Source organism: Podarcis bocagei (assembly GCF_964188305.1).
Source record: "Podarcis bocagei genome assembly, chromosome: 3".
Classification (NCBI taxonomy): domain Eukaryota; kingdom Metazoa; phylum Chordata; class Lepidosauria; order Squamata; family Lacertidae; genus Podarcis; species Podarcis bocagei.
Window position 1 is genome coordinate 31465793 of NC_138127.1, and position 20621 is coordinate 31486413.

The window sequence follows — 20621 nt, forward strand, 5'->3', positions numbered from 1 at the left end:
TTTTGCCTCTCCTAAAATGGCTGCTGCCGCAAGGCCACATGGGCAATCAAAATGGCGGCCGTAATGCGTTCCCGTTGCCTAGCGACAATGAACACTTGCGAAAACACTTAACTCTAGCCCTTTAACACTGAAAAATTCTGCAGCCTCAAGAGGAAAACCTGCAGGCATTCCCCACGTACCCCTTATGAACGTTAATTATTCCCCTGGTTTTCTCGCCGGTTAAGCTTAAAAGGGAGGGTTTGTAAAGTTACTTCCCACGTGGAATGCCTATAGTAAAATGGCGGCCGCCCGGAAGGGCACGTGGGCGGATGAAATGGCGGCCGGGGCGCACTGGTTGCCCGGCAACGGCGCAGCTGCTTCCGAGGCTTTCCAAGTCTAAACTTCTGCGCGAAAATAAAACAGCCTGTAGAGTAAGCGATGCTCTGTGGAAGCCACTCACCCCCTCAAGAATGCTGCTGAAATGATTATTTAACAAGAAATTCTGCCCCTCACCCCGGCAAGAAAATGAAACACAGCCGGCACAAAACGTAGCCTGCTCTCCTCCCGCAGCTGCCCTTCTGCCTAATTGCACCACGCTCCCCTGCACAAACCCCTAGCTAAAACCTGAAGCCCTAACAGCAAAACCTGATTGGATGGGTGTGCTGCGTCCTCCATGGAAGGAACGAAGAGGAGCCAAACGTTCTTCCTTGAGCTCCTTGCAGAACAGGCAGTCAACAGCCGAGGGCAAGCAACGGATCACAGCAGAAAAAGCTCCACAAAGCTGAATAAATTCCTCTGAAGGGGGCATGCAGCAGCAGACACGGCAAGCTCCTGAGGGCAGGGAACTTGCACCGAAACACACAGAGCTCCCTGTAAAACTGTAGACGTGAAAGAGATGCTGGAAGGAAAGCACACAAACACACACACAGTGATTTTAGCTCATTTACAGCTCCGGTGTTAAACTGCAGCAGCTGGAATGGAGCGCAAAGGGGGAAACCCCCAGAAGGAGAAAAGCCCCAAATTGGTTTCAGCTCCAAAACTAGAGATAACAACTCCTGAACATCAAGCAGTTTAGAAATCAAGCAACACCAGCAGCGAATGCTGGAAATTCTCTGTAAAAGAAAGGGAGCTTTTTCTGTGAAGCTACAGCATATTCCACGAGGTGCCCTGCAGCTCAAGAACAAAGGCAACAAAGAAGCAAGGCAGGAACGCTCCAGGCAACGCAGATAAGATCTCCGACAAACAGGAACAGCTGATATGCGGGAAACAAACACTGGGGCTAGCCGGGATTCCCCTGCTCTCGAGGGGGCTGAAACCAGCCCCCCCTCACATGGGGGGTGGGCGTGAAGCCCGCAACCCCACCTCCTGGGCAGACCGGAAGTGGCTTAGTTACTACGTAGCTCTTCCCGCGAGCTTAAGGGCAAGCGGCGGCTTCTCCCTCTGCTACTACGCATGCTCGGCGGACCCAGTATCAATGCAGGACCCTCGATCTTCCAGTCCCTGCGGATTCTGGCTCTGAACTCGGGGTAAGTGAGAGGCGGGGAAAGAGGAGAGGAGGAGGAGGCTCCTTCTTCCACCCTGCCTGCTCTCCTTCTGTGCTTTGGCAATGACAGCGGCGGCGGCGGCGACAAAAATGGGGGAGGGTCCTCTCTGCGGTCCGGTGGGTGGGGGGAGGTGAAAGGCTGCCCGCGCGCCCGAGGCGCCTCACGTGACTCTCCGAGGGGGGCGGGAGTCGAGCAATGGGGGTCCCGAGGCGAGGTGGTCGGCGGAAGAGAGCCGGGGGCGCTGCGCAGGTGAAGTAGCGCTTGCGGGGCTTGCCTGGCCCGGTTGGGTAGGTAAGGCGCCTGGATACGTGCGCTGGCGCAGCCGTTGCTGGGGAGGCTCGCGCTCAAATCCCAGCTGTGGTAATTAGGCCATCCTCGCAGGGGTGTCGCGAGGACCAAAAATAAAATACAATTACGGTCGGCGAGACATGCACCCCGCCTATGCGTGTACATAAATACACACATACACGCAACGATTAAATTCATTTCTTCTAGATATTTGGTCTGAGCTTTGCAAGGGGTTATTCCTTGCCTCTCACCAATTCCCGAGCTGCAGTAAGCACCCAGACTGACGTTGAGCTCAGTTTGGGGTGGAAGTGGTCAAGGGTTGGCACTTCGTCCAGAAGCAAACCACGGGGTGCATTTTCCCCCATGCGAAGGAGGGCTCTGCTTGCATGCCGTTCAGAGAGGTTGATGAAGGGGTTAACGGTTTCTAACAGATGTCATGCCAGCCTGTGACTTTGCCCCCCCCACCCCCACCCCCACCCCGGTTATCAGAAGTTTGACAACAAGATATAAGAAAAGTTGTTATAATAGGGCTTACACTAATGTAACTAGGTGTTACATTGTAATATAACTAATGTCACAGAAGAGCAACTAGTATACTATATCCTTAATTCCTCTCTGTATACAGTATAATAAAAAGTAGGTTCAGCTGATAGAGTAGCTGATATTGTGTGGAATGGCTGTCATGGCTATTTACTTTTAATTTCATAAGATACAGCTCAGTACAAAATTGTATATGCATTATTTATTTGCAAACTATTATATTCACGGATGACAGTGTGTGCTATATATTCAATGATCAAAAAACTTGCTAGTTTTAAAATACGAGTTAAGGCTTTCTGATGTTGATTCAAACTCCACAAACTCAGGACATTTGAAGTTAAGGCTGATGAAACCTTAAGAAATATACCCTGATCACCAATGAGGTTGTACATTGTCACAGATTGTGCTTACTGGCAACTTTGCCTCCATGCACCCCCACTTTTCCTTGGTCTTTCAGGCCCAATCCTGCAAGGGAGGATGGAGTGCCTGGGGCCAGCAAAAATACCCAACATTGTACTGGTTTTGTATTACCGTATTACTTAGTTTATGGAAAGAAAATATATTGAGATAATGGGTTCTGCTAAATAGAGAAGTAATGGTTTCATAACTGTTAATTGTTGTAGTAGCCCTGTGGTATTTTCAATGTGGGGAGTGATTCTGCAAAAGCAAAACACAAACAAGCTAGTAGCTGTGTAGAAATAAGCAAATGAATAGATTTTACCCTCTGTGTTCAGAAAAGTTTGCTTCTGAGTAAGTCTGCACAGGGTGGTAATATCCTCTCTTGCTCAGTAATCTTGCTGCCTGGCAGACTGACTCCCTGAGACCTTAAAAGTTAACTTGCTGTTTACTTCGCTCCTGCCTTTCTCCCAATATGAGGAGAACACTAGGTGGTAGGCGGGGGGTAGGGGTGGGTTTAAGTATGGGGTGTGTATCGAGATTGTGTGTGGAATTCTGTGTCTGTTTCTGTGGTGGTGCTTTAAGTGTGAAGCAAAGGATATGTGGGGGCAGTTTCAGTGTGGGGTGGAGTGTGTGGAAGTGGGTTCACTGTGGGATAGGGCAGGCTTATGCACGCTCCACCAATGCATGTGATGACGTGGAACATAAGCCCTGTGCCTGTGCTTGTTTACCATGGACTTTAATGAGAGAGGAAATCTTAATAACTTTTGAGTAGCTTTTCAGAACTTCACCAAGCCTGTGGAAGTGAGGGCTCTACAAGAAGCCTGAATGAAATAGATCAGCAAGTTTCACCAAAACTGGAAAGAATCGTTATTTATTATATTTCTTAGTTGACCTTTAAAATAAAGTCTCAGGGCAGATTACAAAAATGTAAAAACTCTGTATTAAAATCAGTTATACAGTATGTGGTCTTAATAGCAGAAGGCCACAACTCAGTGCCTTGCATGCAAACGGCCCCAGGTTCAGTCCTTTATGGCATCTCCAGTTAGGACTGGGAGAGACTGAAATACTGGAGAGTCCCTGTCAGTCAGTGCAGACAATAATGAGTTGAATAGACTGGGAGAGACTGAAATACTGGAGAGTCCCTGTCAGTCAGTGCAGACAATAATGAGTTGAATAGACCAGTGGGTTTGGCTCAGTATAAGGCAACTTCCTATGTTCCTAAAAAGAAGGGGACAGGGCAAAGTAAATTTTCAGCACTTCTCGACTTACTCTGTTATCTGTGGCAACCTTTTTCAGGTCAGTTAGAAATTTGGCACTTTCATAGACCTCTTCAGCCTAGACAACGTAAGCCAAGTTATTAGCTCAACAGACGGCATTTTTATAAGCTATGGAATTTTGAGGCTTACAATGAAAGAACCTCCTGTGCTTCTATAATATATGTTAATATACTGTAGAACATTGTCTATTTGATTAATGTTGAGGATAAATCTTATTGCATTGATTTTCTTCTTAAACAAGATATCTTTATGAACCTTGTCTTGATCAACCCTATTTTCCAATAATAATAACACAACTTAAACTATTGGAAACTGGTACTCAAAGGAGAGAGAAAATTGTATTTCTAATGTGAAATTACACTAAGGAGAAAAGGTGTGGCACTGTTCTTTTATTTTAAGTACCTCATTTTCTAGTAATGGAACTGTGTAGGAGTTTTGTGACCTTCCTGAAAATGGGTGTAGGGGCTAGAGTTTGAACATGAAATGTGTAATTCTGCACTTAACATGCACATCAAGTTTCATTCCTTGCCTCTGTTATGCCTGAAAGCTTGGAATGTTTACACAGGTAGAGAACATTCTCTCCCTGCCCCCCCCCCACTTAACCAGGTTTCTCTTGGGTTTTGGTAGACAATAGGTGGACTTGCCAGTGATAAATTGCTTGTGTCTTGTGCTTCTCTGTGTCTTGTGTCTTTGTGACAAGCTATCTCATGTCCTGGATGATAATTGACTATATTTAGAAGTCAGCCTAACATTTGTGAAGCTGCTTATTCTGCATGGAGAATTTATTGTTCCCTCTCATTCTTATCTCAACATTCCGTCCATCAAGTTTCATCCCTACAGTTTTTCTTTTTCTTTCACCTCACAGTTTATTTGTTATAGCTTTAGCAAGGGACATATTTTTTCAAAAAGCAAAAACATAACCACCATAACACTAATACAAAATTAAATGCTACACAACACAATAAAAGAACAGTAATGTTAAAAAAAGTATTGTTAACTCCTGAGTTGTTTGTTGCCAAATAGATAAATCCAATAACAATTGTAGAATGTTTATTATACAGCAAAATTGAATGAAGATTCATTGTTGTATCTACATTTTAACTGAAAATCAAAATTCTGTACCAAGCTGACATAAGGCTATTCTTCCTTATGTTAGAATGGCTGATGACATTGAGTGACTGAAGTAATGCTGTAATCCAGGGATGGACAAACTTTTTTCACCCCATGGATTACTGGTATACTCCCTTCTGAGGAACCCTTCTGAGAGCCACGCCTAAGTGGTGGGTGATTGCAAGAGGCAAACGGTGGGGGGAAATATGTAAACTTATTTAGAAGCTAGCTTGTGGGCCAAAGGCCTGCCTAAAGAAAACAAGACAAGGGAGAGGCCAGAGTGGACTCATCCATAGGCCAGAGGAACAGCTTTTGGGATATTGTTTCCCACCAGAAATGTTACCCTGGCCAGGAGACAAAGAAAGAACATCATGGTAAGGGGGACCCAGATCTGGCCCTTGCTTTCTTTTTCTAGTCTTAACCTTTTTTATTTCATGTTTTTGTCTCTTATGTGTTGAGTCTGCAGGAAGGGACTGCTTAGAAATATTTAGGGTGCTTTACAAATGTTAAATAGTTTTTAAAAAATTGTTTGCAACATTTCAAACCCTAACATTATGCTTTTTAAATCATTGGCAGCTAGAAGCCGCCTACGTGTGCCTTGAACTACAATGACATCATGGCAAGATTTCGCAGGAGAACGTGCATCATTCTGGTGCTCTTTATTTTATTCATATGCTCCATAATGATGGCCTTGAAAACTTTGAGACCTGAAAGAGCTGGGTTTGGAGATCCATTTGGCCTTGGCCTGTTACCAGATTTTCAGCAACGAACAACACATCTAAGAAATAAGTTCAATGTGCAGAGCGGAGCTAAGGAAGAAAGTTTCACACACGCAAAAAATGTTCACCCTTTAACAATGAACTTAAAAAAACCCACCGTTTCTGTAAGGAAACTAGAAGAACAGCTGCCTTCCCCAAATTACAACTTTCATGTGTTTTACTACAGCTGGTATGGGACACCGCAGTTTGATGGAAAATATATTCACTGGAACCACCCATTATTAACACATTGGGATCCCAAAATTGCAAGTGATTATCCAAAAGGAAGGCACAGTCCTCCGGAGGATATTGGCTCCAGCTTCTATCCTGAACTTGGACCTTACAGCTCCAAAGACCCTTCTGTCATAGAAGAGCACATGAAGCAGATGAGCTCAGCTTCCATTGGTAAATGGTATTTTATTTTTCTGTATGGCATTAAGCGTTTTGAATTCAGAGCTTTGGTGTGATAAGTCACTTTCCCCCCTCTTTGAACTGAAACTGAACTGTGAGAAAGTCTTACGTAATTTCCCCATTATTAACTGTTTTCTCCATGGGATAGGACAATTAGGATGAATCACAAATGTCTTTTTCAGGGATTGAGTAAAAATATATTGAAACCAGCAACTTGGAAGGTAACTACGTGGACTATCGCCTTCTACTAGACTTGTGACCTGTTCTGTTTAGCTAAACTATGGCTGCTTGTACACCTGTAATAATAATAATAATTTATTATTTATATGCTGCCCATCTGGCTGAGTTTCCCCAGCGGCTCCCAATCAAGTGTTGAAAACAATACAGCATTAAATATTAAAAACTTCCCTGAACAGGGCTGCCTTAAGATGTCTTCTGAATGTCAGGTAGTTGTTTATCTCTTTGACATCTGATGGGAGGGCGTTCCACAGGGCGGGCGCCACTACCGAGAAGGCCCTCTGTCTGGTTCCCTGTAGCCTCACTTCTCGCAATGAGGGAACCACCAGAAGGCCCTCGGCGCTGGATCTCAGTGTCCGGGCTGAACGATGGGGGTGGAGATGCTCCTTCAGGTATACAGGACCGAGGCCGTTTAGAGCTTTAAAGGTCAGCACCAACACTTTGAATTGTGCTCGGAAACGTACTGGGAGCCAATGCAGATCTCTCAGAACCGGTGTTATGTGGTCCTGGCGGCCACTCCCAGTCGCCAGTCTAGCTGCCGCATTCTGGATTAATTGCTGTACTGAAATTTACTCACTAATCGTGGATTTTGTGAGTTGACAAAGGAGGATCCATAAGCACAGTTTGAAGCTGGCTTTTCAGCTGCAGTTTGCACTAACTGGTTTCTTACTGCATCCCAGCTTGGGCATCCTGGTTTGTTCAGTCACTCCCTTGGAAGGCCACCTGATTATAGAGGCAGAAGGGCAGAGCAGCTGAAAAATGAAACCACTTCAACCGTGTATTCAGTGGCTAATGCTGGTACTTTTGCAGAGCTCAACTTCTGTCCTCTGTCTGCTTGGCCACACCCCATCCACTGTTCACCTCCCCACGCATTTTTAATGATGTTTACTTAATTCATCTTAAAACACATTTTAAGGCTGTTTAACAGATAAAGTTGCACTTCCCCTATTCCTGCAAACAGACAATTTTTTACACTTTGCTTTGCCTTGCCTCTCATTCTCAAAAAAAATTTAAATATGACCTATGCATCTCCTCTCCATCAGCATTCCCTTGATTTCTGTTCTTAGAGACAGATACAAGCAGAGGTGATTGTTGCATGATTCATACCTTACTGGCCAAGAAATGAGTTGGAATTGTATACAGTGGTACCTCTGGTTACGAATTTAATCCGTTCCGGAGGTCCATTTGTAACCCGAAACAGCTCATAACATGAGGCACGCTTTCAGTAATGGAGCCTCCCGCTGCTTCCGCGTTGCCAGCACGTAACTTCCGCTCGCATCCCGAGGCAAAGGTCGCAACTGGGAACATCTACTTCTGGGTTAGCGGAGCTCATAACCTGCAGCATTTGCAAGGGGGACGGTACGCAACACAAGGTTCCACTGTAAAAGGAGCCATATTGTTCCCACAGGCTGGTTTCCTCTGTCTGTTAAGGTTCTATTCCAACCATTAGGCATGAAAAGGGTATAGACCTACCCTGTTCTACCACCTGATAGTGTAAGGATTATTTTTTGCCCATTCTTAAAAATTAGTCAAACAAACAATAAAGCTAGTACAGTAGTGATTTAATTGGTGACTTGGAGATACTTGAAGATAGCTAAAGAAACTCAATTTTATTGGCTTATGTGTTGAAATGTTTGATACTGAAATCTCAAAGTAGTTGTACATGCTTTGTTTGCTAAATTGCTTTTTAAAAAAGACATCCAATACAAATTGGTTAAACATCACTGTAGGTAAAATGTATATTTTGTTCCTTAGGGGTATTGGCCCTTTCTTGGTACCCACCTGGAATGGGTGATGAAAATGGAGAACCTGTTGATGCCCTGGTACCAACCATTTTGGATATTGCACATAAGTACAAATTAAAGGTACACTATTTGAAGTTTTAGACTTGTCAAAGTTGTAGATATGATGGACTGATTGTTCTAAAGTTAGACTCTCTGCACAGTTGTCCTATCAGAGTTTGAGGAGTTGAGTTAATTGCATGTAATTTCATTGTGGCTAAGGTGCTGCTGCCCAAACTCCTTCCCCACCAATGAACCAATCGAAAATTGTTGATGGTCTTGACAGACCACTTAACGATTTTTTCCCCTGAGTGTTATAGCAATTGGAATGTGCTGTGCTGGATGCTGTATGATTTTTAATCATGTTTTTATTGCTCCTTTTATTTCTTGTATTGTATTATATTACAATTGGGATATAAGGAGGAAAAGAAGCAATAAAATACAATGGAAAATAAATATGAATATTTAATGTGGACATTCCACAGACCACGTAAACAAAGCTTGCAGGCCACTAGTGGTTCACAGACCACAGCTTGAGAATTCCAAGCTAAGGAATGTTTGGTGAAGTGCTACATTGATAGAACTAGGAAACAGCCTAGCGTTGTGTATCCAGTTTAGCTACAGTATCTTACACTATTGTAGCTAAAGAGCAATTTTCTGTGTATACATGTCTACTCTGAAGTACCACTGAATTCATAGGCTACAATGCATGCCCATTAACCTATAAGTCACTTCCACTGAATCCAGTGCACAGATTGCATACAATGGTGCACTGGGTGCTTCTGGAAACACTCATAGGATTGTGCTTTTAGTGCCTGGCAAATGAGGTGCAGCCATTTTTCTGTATATTTCTTGCTAGGCTTACAATACCACAAAAGCAATTCTTTAGTTGGTACTTCTACCTCAGATATGGGGAACTTTTAGCCTTCCAGATGTTGCTGAATTACAACCATTGGCCAGGATGATTAGAGTTATTGTTTTTGTTTGTTTGTTTGCTTGCTTTGTTTGCTACTATACTGTGTATTTTTGTGGTTTTTTATTGTGATCTTCAGATGAAAGGTGGTATAGAAATTTAATAAATAATAGCAACATTTGGAGGGTCAAAGGTTCCCCACACCTGTTAGAAATGCAATTTATATTAATCACAGTTACATTTTTGTTGTGGTTGTTGTGTAGGAGTATTTTTGAGTTACTTTGCATGCACTTCTATTGGCTTTACATTATTCTGTTGAATTGTGAATTATAATAGAGTGCTATGTTGCACTAACACTTGGAACATGTTGCTCCTTGTTTAAGTTCATAACTCTCCTGTGGTGAATTGCTTGGAGTTTTTATTCTTGCTCGCATTGCCCTTGCTAGGTTTCTGTCTCATGATGCACTTTAAAGTAAAACAGCATCTGAAACAAATACAGTTCCCAAAGGGTTTGCGCAGGCTGTACATTTTATGTCCTTACTTCATAATCTTGGATACAAATCTTGACCAAATTTCGATCGCCTATTCTTAATTCATGTGGTTTCCAAATGAATACCACAACCTAGTGATAGGACTGAAAGTTATATTTATCGCAGTTTGTCTAAAGTGACTTTATCATAACTGGTATCTCTGTAAGTGCCAGCTAATTGCATTGTCATGCATAATTGTGTTATATGTGGTTCAGCTGTTTTGAAGAACTACCTCTGGAGTAGGTGGTAAGATGTACTAAACTAGTGGCTTGTGCAAGCTTTTGATGCAAACAGCCTTCAGTGGTTTCCTGCAGTCTTCTGATCCTCAGGGGGTTCTATACTGGGGAGGAGAAGGCAGGAAAACCTTACAGCTTCTGCTTGTGCAACTATGGCTCAGAATATTTAGGCTCAAAATGGAGATTTCAAGAATAACTTCTGCAAACCTTGGTATTCCCCTAAGCCTGCTGATACCTCCCTTCTGTTTATAGACAGTAATGTTTTGACTGGTGATTTTGACTCACCTTTGACTCACCTTTGAACCTCATAAATAGAAGTGTTTGACCTTCACTATGTTGAGATTATTCAGTTATTTAAAAACACCTATCTAATATTTCATTTTTTTAGGTCACTTTCCATATTGAGCCATACAAAGATAGAGATGATCGCAGTATGTACAGCAACATCAAGTATATCATAGACAAGTAAGCACTTCCTCAAGTATTTGAATGTTGATGTTACAACTTAACTCTGTCCAGTGTTTTTCATGTGATTTTGTTTCGTTGTGCAGTACACTATCAATTAACGTTCTTAATCCACACAAATAGCTCTGCTTCTTGTTCAAATCCCCTGATTTTTTTCTGCCTGTTCAAGTCATAGAGATTTGGTTCAATTGCCAGTTTTCTCATATTTATAGCTGTGTCTTAAGGCTGTTTTTCAAACTTCCTGCCTTGCTAGACCCTTAGTTAGCCTTTACTAGCTGAAGTATCATGAAATATGAAATTAGAAGCAGAGCAATAGAATATATTTTTTCTTCATAGTGTGGAAATGACTAATTTAAATAAAATTAATTGTGCATAACTACATTGGCAAGTGTACATCCTTTACTATATCTAATGATGGTGATGACACATCTGAATGGAAATAAATTTGGGAAGAGCAAACAACACTGCTTAATACCCAATGATACAAAAATGAATGTTATTTACTTTATATTGGTTACTTTCTTTCCTTTCTAGATATGGAGCCCATCCAGCCTTTTACAGACATAAAGTCAGCATAGGTAGAACCCTTCCCATGTTTTATGTCTACGATTCTTATATAACAATCCCTGAAATGTGGGCAAATCTGCTTACTGTCTCTGGATCCCAGAGTATACGCAATACACCCTATGATAGCTTATTCATTGCCCTTCTTGTGGAAGAAAAACACAAGCATGAAATCCATAGAAGTGGCTTTGACGGAATTTATACATATTTTGCCACCAACGGCTTCTCCTACGGCTCAAGCCATCACAACTGGCCAAGTTTGAAAGCCTTTTGTGACACGAAAAACTTGCTGTTTATTCCAAGCGTGGGCCCAGGCTACGTAGACACCAGCATTCGACCATGGAACAGCCACAACACACGGAACCGCGTCAATGGCAAATACTACGAGACTGCGTTCAGCGCTGCGCTTCTGGTACGCCCTGAAATAATCTCTATCACCTCTTTCAATGAATGGCATGAAGGAACTCAGATTGAAAAGGCCATTCCAAAGAGGACTGGAAAGGCAGTTTACCTCGACTATCAGCCACATAAGCCAAATATTTATCTGGAGCTCACTCGTAAGTGGTCTGAAAAGTACAGCAAAGAAAAAGAGCAGTGGCTTACATGAGGTGCATTTCCACTTGGCAGTTCCACGATGGGCCCATCGCTGTGTCTCGCTGATAAATCAAGAACGTTTTAATTTGTGAGGATATCATCTACACTGTTGCTATAGCTTTCCGAAGAGAAAATGTTCACTTTTAGAGTAATGATAGCAATGGCAAGCAATATTAGCCCCTCGGGTTCTTATAATACATTGATAGTGCTAAATACTGTCCCTTTTAATGTTCTGTATATTACCAGTACACTGTCTAGAATATTTGACTTATAACACTAGTAGAATGATACAGAGCTTATTCCAGCTAAAATAGTTGCTTAGAGTCTCTGTACCCAGTTGGACTTCTGAGCTTTCCCCTTTCCTGAAGAATTCCCTCAAAGTGAGAAAACCTCAGAAACAACTTCCAGTGCAAGGTGAAGAGGTGTGCAAAAACAAAACAAACCCTAGCACTCAAATGGAAACCACTGTGGTGCACTTAAATGTGCTCCTTAGGTCAGGCCCTTTAAAGAACCATGAACAAAACCTTTTACAACAGTTTCTTAAATATTAATTTGTATATGTGAAGCATCTTTTCCAGTGGGAAAGTAGAGAACTCACCAAGGAACCTTCCAGAACAAGAATCACTTTTTAAAAAATGTATTGGAGCTTCAGAAGAACATTGCCTGAGTTTCCTATGCTACTCCCATTCATTGCAATTCAAACCACAGGAATTGGTGGTAGGTGCCCGTGATGTATATTATATATTTTGTAGAAAAATAAACATGTTCTCCTCATTTTTTTGCACTTATTTTGGTAGAAATAATGAGTGAACCAAAATTATCATGATAATCATAATTAGTAATTGTTTCAGTTAGGTTTTTTAAAGGCACATTTACTCATTTTGTTTGGCATTGTCGCATGAACAGAACACTCAGTTTGCTTTGCTTTAGGTCCTAAATACAGGAATCATTTTCAAAGAAGAAAAATGTTTTTGAGTGCTTAGAATGTTTAGCAGGATTTAACCTTTTAGAGTACAGACTCAGAAAACAATAATTTGGAATAGTATAAATTGTCGGTTGTGAGCATTTGTAGGAGCTTTAAAAATGTCTTTTTAAAAGAATTGTATTTCCCCAGTGTGGTGTTAATATATATTCCACGTGAAATTGGAGACACCCAACTTTGGATAGCAAAGACTATGTTCTTCCAAACACACTGCCAGCTGCAGTCTGGGTTGAGCGGACTATAACACGAGAGCACCTGTGCTTTGAATCATTTCTCACTAATGGGCTACTGGATGTTGTGATTTTCAGTGAGTGCCTTATTATCTCCAAATTGAAAGTGCCTCTCTAATGTGCTCCCTAGACACTTATCCAAAGCTAATATAGCAAACACACAAGATGGATTCATTGTCTTATTTTATGAGTTTGGTTCTGCAGGGGTTTTTTTTTGGTTTTTTTTAAACTATATTATGCTGCAGGCGAAAGGATTTGCCCTTCCCTTTTTTGCCCAGGGGTGGGCAACCCCATCCCTATGGTGTTATTGGAAGTTGAGCTTAACAAACCAAATTATTTTCTGTTTTTAATTTGTTTTTATTCTGAAGCAAATTCTGAGCCCAGCTTGTAGCTACTGTGCTTCCAGTAACATGGAGTGTGACAAAGCTCAAGCAATTTCCTCCACAAGCCCCTGTAGCTTGGTCCACTATGAAATTTGGTGGTTGCAACATAGGAAGGCTTCCTGCATGCTTTCCTTCTTTCCTAGCATCTTGCTAAGAAATGTAATTATTTCAAGAAGCCCAAGTCCTTTGAACAGCCATTGTGTGCCCAGGAAACATCCTACAGTTTCAATAGGAGTAGCCTACTGAAGACCTCTGTACCGTTGTTGTTGTTGTAGCTGCCAGGCCAAGTAAGTGGGAAGGAAGGAGAAGCTGGAAAACAACTTGTAGAGGTATAAGCCAAACCAGTTCTGTGAGGCCCATCCCTTTTAAAGCTACTGATAAATGGTTTTTGGAGTTCATGCAGATGAGATCCAGATGTTTATTTCCCCCTCCTAAAAAACACCCATTGTTAGTGACTTTGCAAATACTGACAGTTTCAAGGCTTTTTGATATAGATGATAGATAGATAGATAGATAGATAGATAGATAGATAGATAGATAGATAGCAGATTGAACCAAGGACACCAGCCAAACTGAAATGGATTGTTTATTGCCACTTTTGTAACAATTTGCACAAAATTAAATTAAAAATCTTCTGGTACATGCACTTCTCTGCCTTTCAGGTCATGGAAACTGATTTTTTGGCAGACCTTCACTGCAGGGCCATGAATGGGTATCCATACACTGATAGTATAGCTAGAATGTGAAGATTAATTACTTAAGTTCTGTTCATTCATCCATCCACCCAATTTATAAGAGTAGCTAATACGATGGAAAATACTGTGAGCTGCACTTTACCCATCCCAAATAGGCCGTAGTTTAGAGCTAAGGCACACACATCCACTTGGGTGCATTGTGCTTCCCATATGTCAATATTAACTTTTACAATTTGTTCTGAAACTCAGTGTTCATCAGTGAAAGAGCTTTACTAAGACTGGCTTCACCTTTGGGGATGAATTGATGGCTGTTTGTTAATCGTGGCACTTACTAATTACTATTTGAATTAGTTGTATGAAGTCCCATATAGTAACAAAATGAAACAAAATCAAGCTCAAAAATAAGACAGTAACTTGGAACTTGTCCCAAATTCTGTGCATGGCAACTCATTAATTGAATTTGATTTTCTTACAGCACTATCCTGTCCTTGTTTACTCAGCAGTAAATCCCACTGAGTTCAGTGGAGCTGAATAGGCATGCACAGAATTTCGATGTTGATGCCTTCAAATTTCCTAGAATCATTATATGTCCTTAAACCTGGGGCTGGGGAACCTATAGCCTTCTAGATATTGTTCAGCCCGAACCCTTGTCAGCTCTAGTCGGTATGGCCAGCAGTCCAAAGTTGATGTATTGTTGTCCAGCAAAATCTAGAAGGCCCCTTCTTTGCCTTAAACACACAGCGCTTATGGTGTATTTAAAGTAATGCTTTCAAATTCTCATGATCAGTTAAAATTTAGGGGTAATAATGGTTTGAAACCAGTTTTGCTACAACTGCTTAGGCATTTTAGACATCTAATCAATTTTGTTTAAAAACCATATTGCATTTCTTAAAAGAAAATCGCAACATAAGCTTTTAAATATTTTCCTCCATTTATTTCATTATAATTCTGCTAAGGGCTGTGATCCAAAGCAACAGATGTAGTGCTGCATACACAGCTGCAACTTGTAGCCTATAGCTCTGCTCAAATAACTGCATTTAAGGTGAAAACTGGCTTGTCTTTACAGCAGTGGGAGCAGTTCAGGATCTGAAGGAGCTTCCAGCTTAAGTGTGCACACTTCTCCCCAGGATACCCTAATAGCTTCACTATTTTCCCATCTAGAGCTTCAGGGCATCTGCAAAATGGTCCCGGTGTCAGCTAGAGAATTTTTTGGCAATCATTTTCCTTTCCAAATTTGAAATTTTGAAAGGAGGCAACTTTGAAGTATTTTGTTCATTTGAAGTAGATTTTTTTCAGACATAGTTCTTCTCTCTGCTGCTGCTGCTTAGCAGATGGTTTCTACTTGCTTTTGCAATTCTAGTCGCAATGAGATTTCTTCACCTTATCTCATAGAATGTTATATTCACCTAGCATATATATAATATGGAGAGTTGAATGCGGATCTAGTCTGACACTTGCTTTCACTGCTAAATATGTAGTTGGGGTACATAGAGTGTTTGGAAATTGTAACCGGGGATGGGGGGGACAGGGCAGAGGAGGGAGATCTGACATTTGGGTAGAGGGCATGTAGGATACGTGATGGGAAGTAACTCGCAAGGAGTATCCTTACATAATACAATTTGGTCCATTGGCTACATAGTGAATACCACTGAGAAGTGAGAGCTTTTATTCTCAGAAGTACAGCAAGGCTTGGAAAGCACATAAAGGAAACTTGTACTCAAGACATTTTCATATACTTAGGTTCAGGTCACTTGTATAGTTCCACTTGGATTTGCAGTGAGTTAGGCAGACAACTGTTGCAAGTACAGTCAAATAAGTTTGAATCACACTTCTTCAGTAGTCTTTTAAAACCCTGCACCAGGGTTTTTAAGATAATAATACTGTCTGCAGACTAAGGAACAGACCTCACTGCATGATTCATACCATAGTAAGCCACTGTCACATGGTAACTATGAGGAAGGAAAATCTGAATTCCAGAGTGGTTGATTTAGAGCTTAAAGGGCTCATCTGCAGGGCTACAGGTTTTTACAAATCGCAACCTAGCTTGCAAATTCCATTCTCTTCTGCCCGAATTAAGTGTGTGTCTCAACAGTTGTTTCAATTATACGATAATAAGGTCTGCTTTATGAGAAATGAAATTATTCTAATTTACTTTTAAATAAATAGTTGTAAGGCTTTTAATGTGCACAGTGTTAGTATGAATGCATGAATGAGAAGTTAGAAACCGTTTTGTACACACCTATATTGAAAATATCAAACATACTCTGTATGCTATGAAAAAAGAACACTGCAGGAGCACTGTTCTTGGAGTAAGAGTTCATGTGATTTGTATTTTCTGAAATGTTCATTCTGCCTCTTATTTGCCAGGGATTTCTTTGAACTTCAGTGGAAAGCATACTGAATAGCTTAATAGATACTTTGGTGAAACATTTGTTAATATATGCTGAAGCTGTTTTTGAAGCCCAGCTCACATTTCAAAAAACTGAACCATCAAAAGCTATGTAAGGACACAATCCTACAGCTGATTAAGGGCTGAGGAGTCACCAGAAGTGACGTAAGTTCCATTCTGGAGGCATGGTACTTATGCTCCCAGAGGACCCCTGATACACCTGTGGAAAGCTCTGTGGGCATAGAATTTATGCTGGTTCTCTGGCATCAAGCAGAGAGGTGTGGGACACTGGGTCAGGATGTGGTGCGGCAGCTAGGAGTCCACAGTACACTCCTTCCCCGACAGGTTCCCCAGAGGAGTCTTTAATTATACCAGTCCTGGAGCTGGTGTAGTTAATCATTCCCATTTGAAAGGGTTGGGGGGAAAGGGAGAGAAAAGCTTGCCAGCCACCTCCTGTCCTGACTTCAGCAAGTTGATGGGGCTTAGGAAGTGGTTGGAGCTTCCCCAAAGAATCTTCACAGCGACACACATGCACAACCATTACCATAGGATTTTTCTGCCCATGTGTTGTAATTGGTACAATAATGCTTGAGTGAAAAGTGTGGTATGTTTTGTGATAGGTTTCTCTTACCTTTCCCCCTTTGTTTTAGCTAAATAAGGCACAATTGCTTTCTTTTGTTTTTCTGGAGAAATGTGTTGGAAGAACCCTCCACGTAAAAATAATATTGTGCATACATACTGTAAACATTAGGTTGATTAATTGTGAATGTGTTCCGGCTTAAGCAAATTGTGTTAATTTTCCCACTGTATGCCTTAATGAGCCAATTGAACAACCCATACTTTCTTTCTGGGACTAATTTAGATCGCTCCCTCCTGCTCTAGAGGGAAGAGTTTGTATGGAAGAGATTGATGCTTGGTAGGTTGCTCAAGAACCAGTCAGTGAAATATGTGTAGCATAGGCTATGGCTTGCATTGGAGTCAAAATTACATTGTCTAAGCCATGATATTTGGATCCAAAGTTTTTCTTAGTGCAGAACAATCCTTACGTGTTATGCTTCCATGAGCATCACCAACTTTAACAACAATTTGACATCCACCTTGAATTAAATTTGTTGTATTGAATGCTGCAATTCTTTCTCAGCTCAATTGGTGAGTTGGGATTTTGTGGAAGATCATTTTCCTGGGTTTGAATGTTGCAGATAATTTCTAGTGTTCATGCCCGCTGATGGATATCTGTCAACTGTGTTTTCCTTTTCTGTCAGTTGGGATGAAGATATTATATGCAAGAGCATTGCAAAAGTCCTAAGTGAGCTACAAATTATGCCCTTAGCTCAAAAAGTCCTCTTCTTTTTTCTGTCATATCATTCCTTCTCTTGTCTACCTTCCCTGCCAACTGTATTAACTTTGAAGTTATTCCTGTGCAATTTAATTTTAAAGTTAACAAATTTGGTTCATGCTCCACTGTAACTCAGCAACAGGTATATGAATATGTGGGTTTGTTTTGAAAGTTTATAGCAGTGGGGTTGAGAGGAGAGCTAAACAAGATAATGCTAGACCATTTCTTTCTTTTAAAATAATAGCTGGAGCTGCAATAGTTGGGAATTTTCAAGCATATGACATTATTCTTTAATTGCTCAACTTAAAGCACCACCCATTTTTTTAAAAGTACAATGAGCATACTTGTATGATCCAGCTGCTGCAGAACTGTAGCTCTTTATATTGCAGGTGGAGAGTAAGTTACCTGCAGTAAACAAATCTTTTGCACATTCAAAAATAGAATTTAGGGAGAGTTCTGGTTTTGGTATGTACAGGGAGGTTGTGGTGTGTTTATGTGGAGACATATTCAAAAATTCAGTTTCCAACTAGCAGTCTCCAGTGGTAACGGTCCAGCAACAAATACACCACACATGGAGTTTCTCTCTTAGTTTAATATGTAATTTGAATCACTATTAATTGCTTGACTTTTTTCCAGCATTTTTCCAAAATATGAACAATAATTATGAACTGTATTTATGTACTGTTATGTTTGCAAATGTTTCTTGACTGTTAGAGGCTTTTATGGAGAAGAAGTGCCTTTTTAAAGTGCTGTATGCATTTTACTAGATATTGACCCTTAGTGCTGTTAAGCATTGTTTAATTTTTCGATGGGCATCCAATGCATTTCTGAGTAAAAGGCCCCCACAGTTGCATGTCAGTTACAAATGGTGCATGCATGTTCACAATGACACGTTCATACTTTCATTTAAACGCCTTCCTCTGCAGAAAGTATACATGCGCCCCTGGGGAAAGACTTGAGTTCCTACTTCAACTTAACATTATACATTATTCACAATAGATGTGGCATGCTTTTATTTTGTATTTGAGTTCCTGTACCTGACTACAAAAAGTAAAGCACAAGAAACAGTCACAACGGAGTTTAATCTTCCGAGTTGCCTGCTTTATTGACTTGCTTTGTAGCATTCACTTACACTGAAATCCATTTTCTATAGCTACTCTTCAGTTTATGTGCCCTAAAAAACAAAGGCAATGGGGTATAACAGCAACATTTCTTATTTCCAAGATTTATAGTTTAGCTGAATACATTTCAATATATACATCTTTGAAAGCTCATTGGGGAACCAATGGATGATGTGAAATAAAACATTTCCCTTAAGCTTTGGGTTTTTTAAAAGCTTCTCCCCTGCATCTTCCCACTCTGCCACAGATTTTCTTCTACATGGACTTTATGTCCAGTAACAGCTGGCTGAAATTACTTCACATTTCTTAAACTGCAGTTTTAAATATACCTACTGAAGAGTAAGCCCCATTGAAGAAAGTGGGACTTGTTTTTTTATAAACACACATTGAATGTATTGTCAATCTGTTATTAAAGGTTTAAATATGTGCAATTAATGCTTGTGAAGCTTGATAAAACAGAGTTGGCAAACTTGTGAAAGGCAGAAATAGGTATGAAAATGTGAGGTATGATTTGAGCCTGAGGATTAGAATTTTCTAGCTTCTTCCAATCTATAAAATAGTGCAGACTCTAATATCTTAGTATCTTTTGCTGATAAAACTCCTTAATTATACTACACCCACAATGGGAGCTAAAGGTGAATGAGCCCTATTCTGCATTATACAGAAAATATCCCCTAAGGGCCACTTCAGATGTTGCACACTCTACCCACAATATGATAGTACTGCCAAACGTTGGACAATCATGGCTAAAAAGGAATGTATATACAATTGAATAATTGGCATATAACTAAATAATTACATCATTTATTTGTAGAAGTATTTTCTGCATAGGAAATATCTGAGGTATATCTGCTTGAAATGCAATAATATGGTGTTCCAACTTTTAAAACCAGATCATTGGGATCTGCTAGCCTCATTTAACTACCTGAATCTTGTCCAGATCCTTTAGTGAGCTTTTGTGAAGGCTTGAAGTTAAGAGCCTCAAGAATCTAAGTTGGTTGACATTATTTTAACTTTGTAGGTTCATGAATTCCTATGGTAGAGTGGAAGTTCACTCTCTTGTAGACCTATATATCTTACAAGCTACTGAAATAAACTATAGGCTCCAAAACTTTAACCAAGGGCAATTCAAAGTGTCACCTTCTAACTTCCTATAAAAAAAGATTGCCTTCCTCTTTGATTCAGTTTGTTAATATGTAATCTATAAGTGTTTGTAAACCCAGAGGGAGAACAAAATAATTATTTTCCCCTTGTGTTTTCATACAATTTAGAAGCATAAACTACTTGCATCCTTAGCTAAAATAATACTTGCTTTAAAAAATGTAATTATGCAAGGTGTGTACATTTCTTTCTGTGGCACATTATCACTGTTAAACTGTTAATGTATTTTTGATGTACTTTACTTTGTGCATCACTGAGCACCACTGATTATGTACAGTGTTTTGATATGTAAAACATATATAAGTCTAAAATACTATGCATGTCTCAGGAAATGTAATTTACAGAAAATGCACTTCAAAAATTGTAAAATCCTGTTAAATAGTATGTAATATAATTATCACTTGAACTAAGGACTGCAAACAATTCTGGGCTATGTGTTTTAACAAATAAAATTTTCATTACCATGTTTCTGTTATTGCATAGTCTCATAATATTTGACTGAAGTAATTGGAAAATGTGTACTTTTCTACTTAGTGGGGCATTATTTCAGATAGCTACCTTTTGAATTGCAACTAGCACATATCCAGTATTCTTCAGTGCATTATACAAGGTTATCAAAGTTTCAGAGATTAGCTGTCCTGCTTCCAGTCTTAAGTTAATAAAGTTTTCCCTCAACTAGTAGCCGACAAGAGAATGCT

At 40.4% G+C, this 20621-nt stretch overlaps 1 protein-coding gene across 2 annotated transcripts; it reads left to right on the forward strand.

The window, feature by feature from the left end:
- The first annotated feature begins 1399 nt into the window (after positions 1-1399).
- Positions 1400-20389, forward strand: MANEA (mannosidase endo-alpha). 2 transcript variants are annotated; one of them, XM_081186640.1, is made up of 5 exons: positions 1400-1505; positions 5714-6300; positions 8299-8408; positions 10392-10468; positions 11003-20389. In XM_081186640.1, the coding sequence occupies exons 2-5, from the start codon at positions 5754-5756 to the stop codon at positions 11637-11639; spliced, it is 1371 nt and encodes a 456-aa protein (XP_081042766.1). In that variant the 5' UTR covers positions 1400-1505; positions 5714-5753; the 3' UTR covers positions 11640-20389. The 2 variants fall into 2 exon arrangements, with proteins under 2 accessions (XP_081042766.1, XP_081042767.1); XM_081186641.1 differs by having other exon boundaries at positions 1403-1505; positions 5718-6300.
- The last annotated feature ends 232 nt before the right edge of the window (positions 20390-20621 follow it).